The sequence below is a fragment of the Elephantulus edwardii genome, unplaced genomic scaffold (assembly GCF_000299155.1).
Source record: "Elephantulus edwardii isolate Elephantulus edwardi_28Jun2011 unplaced genomic scaffold, EleEdw1.0 scaffold00001, whole genome shotgun sequence".
Taxonomy (NCBI): Eukaryota; Metazoa; Chordata; class Mammalia; order Macroscelidea; family Macroscelididae; genus Elephantulus; species Elephantulus edwardii.
The window spans coordinates 16,707,408-16,717,630 of record NW_006399751.1 but is presented as its reverse complement, the minus strand read 5'-3'; the positions used below and the strand labels follow the sequence as shown (position 1 = coordinate 16,717,630).

The 10,223-nt window shown below is 38.5% G+C and overlaps 1 protein-coding gene across 1 annotated transcript in view; it reads right to left on the bottom strand.

Moving 5' to 3' along the window:
* Window positions 1–10,223, bottom strand: part of DNAH7 (dynein, axonemal, heavy chain 7) — a 308,525-nt gene that overhangs the window by 26,966 nt on the left and 271,336 nt on the right. Inside the window, exons 58-59 of the mRNA XM_006878928.1 lie at window positions 9,210–9,371; window positions 636–821 (exon numbers count right to left, since the gene is read on the bottom strand). Coding sequence (XP_006878990.1) covers window positions 636–821; window positions 9,210–9,371 — 348 coding nt within the window. The remainder of the gene's footprint in view (window positions 1–635; window positions 822–9,209; window positions 9,372–10,223) is intronic.

Sequence of the window (10,223 nt, the reverse complement as noted above, 5' to 3'; positions counted from 1 at the left end):
GGAGGGGAAGACCCTCTATGAGATGGATTGATTCGGTGACTGGGGTAATCGGGATGGGTGTGTCAGAGGCGGTGCGGTTGGTGCAGGATAGAGCAGGGTTTAGGGCTGTTGTGCATAGGGTCGCTATGAGGCGGAAACGACTCGACGGCACATAACAACAACACAACAACTGGGGGCAAGAAGCTGAACTGCAATTCTAAATACAAGCATTTTGAGGCCACCAGCTGCTACATGGGAGAAGGATGGGCAATCTCCTCCTGCAATTAACTGCCTCTGAAAACCTGCTGTAGGGTCTGCTATGGGTCAGTTCCAACTCGACAGTATATAACAGCAAACAACAACAATGTAAATATTAAATGTTATTATTTTTCAATTGATGAGGTGTGTTTTCATTTTAAATGGTGACCGTGCCTTTTACCCAAAGCACTGAAATAATGAACATGACATTTTGGGTCATTTTGGAAGTTATTTTTGGATAAGGAATAGTTCTGGTACTCTTCTTATTATGATAACACTAATTCCATCTGTGGATAGGATTTGCTCTGCTCCTGTAAAACTAGAAAAATCACAGACAAAAAAGAACAAGGAAAATATTTACTGTGGTTTTTTTTTTTTTTCCTGAAGGGCATACTTACATCACCAGAAGGAGGGACAAAATAGATGCCACTTGAGTCAAACTTATAGTCTGGATTTTGAACTAATTCCGTGCTGAAGAACTTGTTTAGGATGGTGCGCAGCGTGCGCCGGTCCCAGTCATCGGTCACCCTGCCTCCATAATTGCACTCGCCTGTCATGTACCGCAGAGCATCGTACGGCAGGTCCTACAATTGAGAACTCCAGTCACCGAACCGGTGAAGAGTGACAGTAGCACATTATGCACAACATGTTTCTTATTTACTCACATTATGAAATTAAACATCTTACAAATCATTTTATGTCGACAATCTCCTTTATATACTCTCTTGTGGAATGTTGCACATTTTCCCAATGGATTTGCTCTCTCTTTGCAGTTTTTCATTTACATTCATCAAAGTGGAGAAGAGAGCCCCTGTGTTTACTTGTAAATTCATTTACCATTCAATCAATATTTACTGAGCTCCTACTACATGCCTGACACAAAAGGGTCAGAGGAATATCACTCTTTATAATCTTATACTGCTGAGTGACATGCAAACAAATCCAACATAATTCAGTGTTTGGAAGCAGGAATGGCATCCACTTCCTAAGCAACATGCCTCTGGAAACTCTATGAACTTTGAGAAACGACGATCGTTATAGAAAGTCTTCAGGTCTTTTGTTCATAGGGTCGCTATGAGTCGTGCTCTACTTGATGGCAATCAACAACAACAACGATTCAATGTTAATTTTCTGTACTATTAGTAATATCTGTAGATATTGACACAACTGGAATAACATTGAATGTGTTACATTTTCATAAAATTGCATATTTTAACCATTTAATTCTGTATTATTTGAAAACACTCTTTTAATAACTGTCTTCTAATGTTGAGTGTTTCAGTCATTTCTAATTTTCTCCTGTTACTGTTTCATTAAATGAGCATATAATGCTTTAGTCTAAATTTCTAAAAAGAAAATTACTATGTTAAAGGGTTCATTCATTGCAACAGAGTAGGAACCAACCAGAGTTGAAGCTCCAGAAGTTTTTGAAGGCTAGAAATCACACCACAAGGGATTGCCTGTTTTTCTCCCCCAGAGTGCTGCTGGTGGATTTGAACCAGCATAGACGAGCCACCTTGTGTTATCAGCATAACTGCCTACTGACCACACCAGCAGGGACAGAGTGGCTTTGGTGGTTCTTTAGTGGTTCAAATACATCAGCAACTGAGGGAGAATATGGACAATCTCCTCACAAACAATTTAAAAACTAACAAAACTTGCTGATGGATCCAAACCGCCTGCCTTTAGGTTGGCAGCATAACTCCTTATCTACTATGCCACCAGAGCTCCCTTAAAAGTGTAGAAATAAGTTTTAAAATATTTATTAATTTGATAGGGTTGTTGTTGTTGTTGTTATGTGCCATTGAGTCGCCTGTGACCCATAGCGACCCTATGTACAGCAGCTCTGAACTCTGCCCTGTCCTGAGCCAGTTTCACTAATTCTAACACACCAACCCCCATCGCCCCAGTTACTTTATCAATCCGTCTCATCCTGCGCCGTCCTTCCACCCTTTCAAGCATGATGCCCTTCTCCAAGGACTGGTCTCTCCTGTCCACATGCCCAAAATATGTGAGACAGAGCTTCAAAATCCTACCCTCCAAGGAAAGACTTGGATATAGAGTTTTAATTTGCATTCTCTAGAAGACTATTGAGATCATAATGTTTTCATATGTTTAATAAAAATTTTTTATAATTTTCTGTGAACTAGACTTTTACCATTCTTTTCTATTAAAATGAAGGGGAAAGTGTGTGTTATAGTATACTGACATATAAACTGTCCTTCATTTATGAAACCTGTAGTAATATCTTTTCCTATGAACTTGAATTTTCCCTTTATAAATTATACTCTTTGGTGTTAGCATTTTGAGATGTTTAGAATAAGTAATTTTTTCATATTTCAATTCTTTTATCCTATGCACACATTTGCGCCCACTAGCCACATATGAGGATTTCATTTGTTAGTGTTCTCCCCAAAACTAAGCATGATCATTTTTTTAAAAAAAATGACAGTTAATGGTTGAAGTACTGTTAATATTTTAATGATTGTTCTTTATTTGTTATGTTGACATTCAAAATGTTTACTGGTCATTTGTTTTTCATTAATTATTCACTCTTAACTTTTCTAATTTGAAGAATTATCTATTCTTATTATGAGAAGAGACTCATTATAAAGAAACGGATGCACTTTGCCCTTTACATTGTAAGGACATTCTCCAATTTCTCACGTTCCTTTTCTTTTTATGCTTTTTAGTTGTTCGTATTTGTCGAAAATATTTTTTACTCAAACATAGAAATTTGTCACATTAGACCTTTTTCTTCCTCTTTGGCTCTGCAAGCCATTCTTGTAGTTATTTATTAAAACTAAAAGTATATACACAGCCTACATTTCATGGATCCCACTTGAAGGAATGACTTTCCTAGAAATAAAAGCATTAGAGGAAAAGAAGTCACAGTGAACCCCCTACGTGACAGGTGGTCATATATTCATCAAATAAACACCGAGTGAGTCATTTACTATAAAAATGGTTTCAGCACTGGGGATCCAAGAGCAAACAAATGATCAGACAATATGCCTTCTCTTACAGGGCAAATGTTTGCAGTTCTCCTCCCTCCCACGTGCCTATGTGTAGCACCAGCTCTGCTGGCCTGCTGAAGCAAGGTGGGGCCTGGGAACTAATGGTGCCTGGCATATATGCCAGAATAGTTTTTAGACCACAAAGATCACAAAGCTTATGGGCAAAAAAGACTGAAAATTGCAGTCATCCCTGGCTCACGTAGGTGTTTACCCACAATAAGAATCTCAACACAAGAGGGAATATGGTGGTTTTCAGGCAAAGTGGCATGTAGAAGTGTCAAGAGGAGATAGACTTGACTCCAGAATATGAGATTAGGAATAATTTCAAAAGTAGACAAGGACTGAGCAAGGGAAAACAGCAGAAAATAGAACGAAACTTTACAAAGTCCAGTGATGTGAAAACACATATTACATTGGAAAAAAGAGCAAGTAGACTATGGGACCATTCTAAGGAACAGCAGGGAAAGGTAGAAAATTGGATGGGGTAGAGGAGGAATAAGAAATAACTGAGTACTGACCTGCTTTTTCATTCCTTCTTGGTTCAGGAAATGTGCTGTTGTTGTTAGGTGACATCAATTACGACTCACAGCCATCCTGTGAACATTGGCTCTGGATCTTGCCCTATTATGTGCCATGCTCACCACGCCTGATATACCTGAGCCCAGCCAGAGCATTCTTTGGAGGCAAGGATGGCAAAGCTTTGTCTTATACTCTGACCAGGTTGCCAGTAGAGGCTATTCCTCAGAAAGCAACACCATGCTTGGAAAAGTCAAGGGTTAATGCAAGAAAGGAAGACACCCAGCCCCCATGAGATATACTGACACAGTGACTGCAACAATGGGCTCAAATGTATCATGTGCCATGGTGTAGATGGCAATGGACAGGACAGTTAATAGACACAGGACATCTGTTCATAGGGTCATTGTGAGCCACAGTTGACTTGATGGCATTTAACAACTATAACAATGTTACAGGGGAAATTTATCAAGGCTTAATTTTCTAGACATGAAACAAATAGTCCTAAAATCTCTCATTCTGCCCATTTAACTTCTAGCTTCAGTAAATTAGAATTGTTGTTGTTATTGTTGTGTGCTATCAAGTTGGAACTGACTCACTGGTCATGGCTCTTAGACCCATAGCTCATAGACGCATAACTCAGAGGTAGTGATTTGCACGGGAGGAGACTGCCCATTCTCCTGTGGATTCTATCTGCATACTTTTGGGATTGCTGGGCAGCTTCTTCTTACCAATAGGCCACCATAATTCCCGAATTTAGAACCTATAAATTTGATGTTGTGGTCATAGCAGACTTCCTGGACCTACTATGGAGCCAGAAGTATATCTTGTACAAGTTATGATCTCTTAGGGATATGAACTTCTGGTTTAACTATAAATTCATTCTTATTCCAGAGTGGAGATTAATTAGTCCACCACAACTCCTTTGAGATAGCTAGAGAAAGGATTGAAGCTCTCCATGATTTCATCTTCTTTGAATCGACAATCAGCACCCTTGATGGCAGCAGTCAGGAAATCAGGAGACATATTGCACTGGGCAAGTCCATTGTCAGGGACCTCTCTAGAGTATTGAAGAGCAATGATGTTAGTTTGAAGACTTAGGTGGACCTAATTCAGGCCATGGTTTTCTCAATCACCTTCTAGACAATGAAGAGCTACACAAAGGTCATGGTTTTCTCAATCACCTTCTAGACAATGAAGAGCTACACAATGAATAAGGGTGACAGAAAAATTGATGCCTTTAGTTGTGGTGCTGGAGAAGAGTACTAAATAAATATACCACTGACTTTCAAGAGAACAAACAGATATGTCTTGGAGAGGTACAGGAAGAGTGCTCTTAAAGGCAAAGATTGCAAAGCTTCATCTTCTGTTCTTTAGATATGTAGCTAAGTGAGGCCATTCACTGTAGAGGGACAGCATGCTTGGAAAGAAAGAGGTCAGTGAAGAAGGAGCCTCTAACGAGATGGATTGACACAATGACTTCAGCAATGGTCTTGAGAGTTTCAGGAGAGGTCAGGTTCAGCTTGGTGGTTCACAGGGTTGCTACGACTCGTACTTGATGGCATGTAACAACAGAAACAACTCCTTTGAGTCTCTTTATTTTATTTGTTCTCTCATTGGCTATAGTGGTTTTTAGTCTAGACTACCTGTGCGTTTGCATGAATTACACAGCTTAATTCTGATTGCTTTCTTTTTGTTGAGACATTGGATCACTTTAAGAAAAAAAATGTTGACAGTTGAAAGAGAACTGTATTAGACATAATATGAACAGAAACTGTGAATTCACATTCTTTAAAGAATCTCTAACTCTTGATGAATTACATTTGACTGAGGAATCTTAGGGGTTTTTTTAGGAATCTTAGTTTTATCAAGCTTGTTACATGAATACTACATCCAAAGGACAAATAGTCATTTAATAGTCAAAGCGGGTGGCTTGCTGCAGAAGAGAAAAAAAACTACAGCCTTCAATATGGAATACATCTCAACATCAAGAAAGCAAAAATACTCACCACTAGGCCAATAGGTAACATTACGACTGTTGTCATTGTGTGCTGTCAAGTGGGAACCAACTCATAGCTGATCCTCCACTGGGCTTTTAGAGGCAGTTTAATATTGCCCACCCTTCTCCCATGAGCAGCTCATGGATTCAAACTGTGTGCCTTTGGGATTACAGCAGTTTCTTATCATTAGGCCACTAGAACTCGCTAACATCATGATAGATGAAGAAATGATTAAAATGATCAATTATTTCATTGTACTTGGATCCATAATCAATATCCTTGGTATCAGCAGTCAAGAGATAAGGTAATAGAGCACATTGGGAAAGTCTCCTTCCAAGGATCTCTCCAATTTACTGAGGAGCAATGACAGTAGTTTGAGGACCAAAGCACGCTTGGTTCAGGTCATGGTCTTTTCTATCACTGGCTACACATCTGGAAGATGGACAATGAATAAGAATGGCAGAAAAATTGATGCCTTTGAGTTACAGTGTTAGGGAAAAGTCCTGAATATTGCGGGGACTGTCAAAGAACAGATATATCTTGGAGAAAGTGTGCTCCAGAGTGCTCATTGGAGGCAAAGATGGTGAAGCTTCATCTCACATACTTAGGGCATGTTGTTAGGAAAGGTTACTTCTTGGAGAGGGGCATCTTGCTTGTAAAGGTGGAAGATCAGGGAAAGAGATGAAGACCCTTCACAAGATGGAAGAACACAGTGGCTGCAGCAGTGGGCTCAAGTGTGTCAGAAATGATGAGGATGTTACGGGCTAGGACAGAGTTCAGATCTGTTGTTCATAGGGCCACTCTTACTCATATTTGACTTGACGGCATCTAAGAGCAACAATATATGCCATTTGTTTGGTTTCTATCCAGACTGAACTCTGAACATCTTGAATACAGAAACCAATTAGCAACAACATATGCCATCTGTTTGGTTTCTATCCAGATTGAACTCAATATCTTGAATACAGAACCCAATAAATTCTTGTTCTTTTCCATCACCAGTTGCATTGCAGTGGATTCCTATTCATGATGACCTCTGTGTTTCTTTGTGAGTAGAATTGCACTCTGTAGTTTTCATGGCTATGACCGCCGTGAAGCAGACTGCCAGATACTGGTGGGGATTTTTTGGTTTTGTTTTTCAGAGATGGTTCTGAGTGACTCTGACCCATAAAACTCTTGGTTAGTAGCTAATAATTTAGCTAATTATTCCTATCAAAGACTCCTTTCCTGCCCACAGGAGTCACTTAAGTAAGGTTGTGAAATGAACTGCAATTGTAAGTAAGCCAAATGATGGGGGGGGAGGGGAATATATTAGTAACTTCAGTTAGAAGCTTTAATTTCTGTCAATTCATATCAAATAAGCAATTTTCCTTTTATAGATGATGTTGTTATTGTTGTTATGTGCTGTTGAGTCGCTTGTGACTCATAGCGACCCTATGTACAACAGCCCTAAACTCTGCTCTGTCCTGTGCCAATCGCACTGTCTCTGATACACTCATCCTGACCACCCCAGTCACTGAATCAATCCACCTCATAGAGGAATTGAATGATAGTTCACCTGTTCAGTCATCTAAAAAACAGCAAGTCAGTGATTACAGTAGTGAATCACCAACCTATACTTCCTAATATGTTACCAAGCTCTTGATTTTGATTATATGTGTATTGGAAAGGGGTATAATATTTTTATTTAGGTCACAAAAGTATAACCCAAAATTTAATTGCTCTAGGAGTTGTAGAAAACAGATGAAGCTACTTAAATAGCCAGTGTCTGCTCTCAGATTGCTCAAAATCTGACGAGGGCCTGGGATCAGATAAGTAGAGAGTTAATACTGAGAAGTATTATCGTCAAAATATATTCTGAGTATACAGAGTGAGGCCTTCTAGTCACACTGAGGCAAGATCTAGAAGAGCAGAAAGGGAGGCTTCTTAGAGGATGAACTTCTGAGACCAACAGAGTTTGTTTCTAAGGGAGGGGGGATTATAAAAGTTCTCATGAAAAGAAGATAAAGGGAGAGAGGAGGAGGAAAGGGAAGGTTAGTGGGCGGGTGGCTACAGTGTGTCCACTGTGGGGGTCTTGGGTGGGAAACTGAGGGCACTAGGAGGGAGTGAAGGTGCCTGGCATGAGAAGCCATGTCTTGGTAGAAACGGGAAGTTCCTTCTAACATGGATATTGTAATGGAGATATATTTCACAACTACTTTCCTGACCATAAATATTAGATAATAGCTTTTTCAAAGACATTAAGAGTCCTTGATAAATTTATCCCTTAGAAATAAAGTTACTCCAATAAATTAGCTTGTTTTAGAGTTCTATACAAATATGTCTATAAATATCTAATTAAAGTCATACTGTACATGAAATTTTATAGCATTTTTCCCAGTTTACATAGGATTATTGGTAATTTTTCTATAGCACTAGAATTTCTTTATAAATATCATTAGGGTGGCTGTATGATATTCAATTATTCCTGTGGTTAACTGTGATTCACTAGGCCATTCCCTTATTGTTGGAGAGTTATGCTATCAGTGTGAACAATTTTACAGCCAATACACTGCCAATTCTCTAACTCACTAAAAATATAGGGATGCTACTTTTATCTCATCCAATGTCAGTACTGGGTAGAATATTTATTAGTGTCATTATGTAATCTGTTAATCTTACAGGTAAAGAGTATTTCATCTTAATATTAAGCAGGAGCATATTATGACCAGGCTTTCATCAATAAAGAACTCTGGCAAGAGAATAGAGGTTATACATAAAAAAAGAATTTAGTTTAGCCAATTCTTTAACTTAAGTTTTTAAAACTACTCTTTTATATAAGACAAAGGAGAGAAACATCAAAGAAAAATACACTATTTCAAGGAATAAAAGTAATTATAGGTGCATGTGTGAACAGTAAAGGATGAAATGGGGTTGACGTGACATTAGATTGTTGGCCTGCTTCCCAGAATCTGTACTTCAGATCAACACCAATCACTTAAATCATCTGCTTTCTCTTGTCAAATGGCCCAAAACTCCCTAACAATAGTATAATGCCATTGCTGTAAAAATAAAGTTGTGTTCCTAAACGGAAGAAAATGTGTTTAATTTGTTTTGTTTGGGGTTTTGGTTTTTTTTTTTTCCTTAAAATCTTTGTTCCTCCTCTTCTTTTTTCATTTTGGAGCCTGGTTGATTTACAGTCTTCTCAAGTCCTTTGAAAAAGAAGTATAATACGACCACTTTTCAGATTCCCTGGGTATTTACATGTCAAAACAAATGACAAAACATAGGTTCCTAATAGAGAGACTGATGTTCTACCTACTGTAATGGTTCTATTATCCTACTACAATAAAATACTACTTAAATGCTACTGTTGGGACGTTAGTCAGAAGTCCCTGTTGTTGTAGAAACATGATAAAAAGCAAAACAGGTTATGTCTTTGCTGAGATTTTTACAATACCTCATACTGGTTCAGGAACATGTGAAGCTGCTGGACACTGATTCTCAGGTCTGTCTCATTGAACTCATAAGGAATATTCCAGCCAAGAGGTCCAAATTTCCGTCTCTCTTGCACCAAGGCATGAAAAAAGCAGAGACCATAGAGCAATTTCTTGAATTCCTCCTGTAATGATTAGAAATAGTCCTTGGTTATGATTTTCCCCAACCTTACTTTGCATTAACCATATCTCAAAATGTAACTAATTAATTCATTTTATTTATAAAAAGCATCAGGATTCATCTGCCCAAAAATATAACTAAAATAGAGTTAAGGCTGTTACTACACACTATTCAGGCAAAATATGCCTTTTTGTATATACAAGCAACTGTATTCACCAGGGTTTTAGGATATAAGGCTAGGTGCAAGTGCAAGTGACTATGGAACTTAATGTTACTTGAGAGTCATCAGAAAAAACATCAAGTTGCTTAAAATTTTATCTACAGATAGAAGAAAAATCTCTTCCAAGGAATAAATATTAAAGACATAGAAAGAGACAAATGTGGCACATATAGATGTGGCAAAAACTGTAAAAAAACAAAACAAAACAAAACACACAAAAAAAGCACCCCTGTTAATTTTTGCACTACTCTGAATACATTAGCGCACTGAGCAGGTCAGTAAATGTGTTGATGCTGTAGGGAGCCAGGTTTCTCATGGAAGAACTCTCCTTTGAGTTCACTGCTGTCACTTTGGAACTGCCACATAGCTGACTCGCCAGTGCATTTCTGAGACTATATCGCCAGTGCATTTCTGAGACTATAAATTGCATGGAAGGAGTGTGGATTCAAACCCTCAGAGAGGTGAGACCTCTGGTTTAGCAAGCTAACGCCCTAGGAACTATGCCACCAGAGCTCGCTATAGAAGAAGAGACACATAAAGAAATAAGAACTTGGGGTTGGTGAATTGAAACTGAAGACAAGCAGTATGAAACCATGGTTTCTAAACTATGTGTGAGTGTCTATTTGTGTGTGTGTA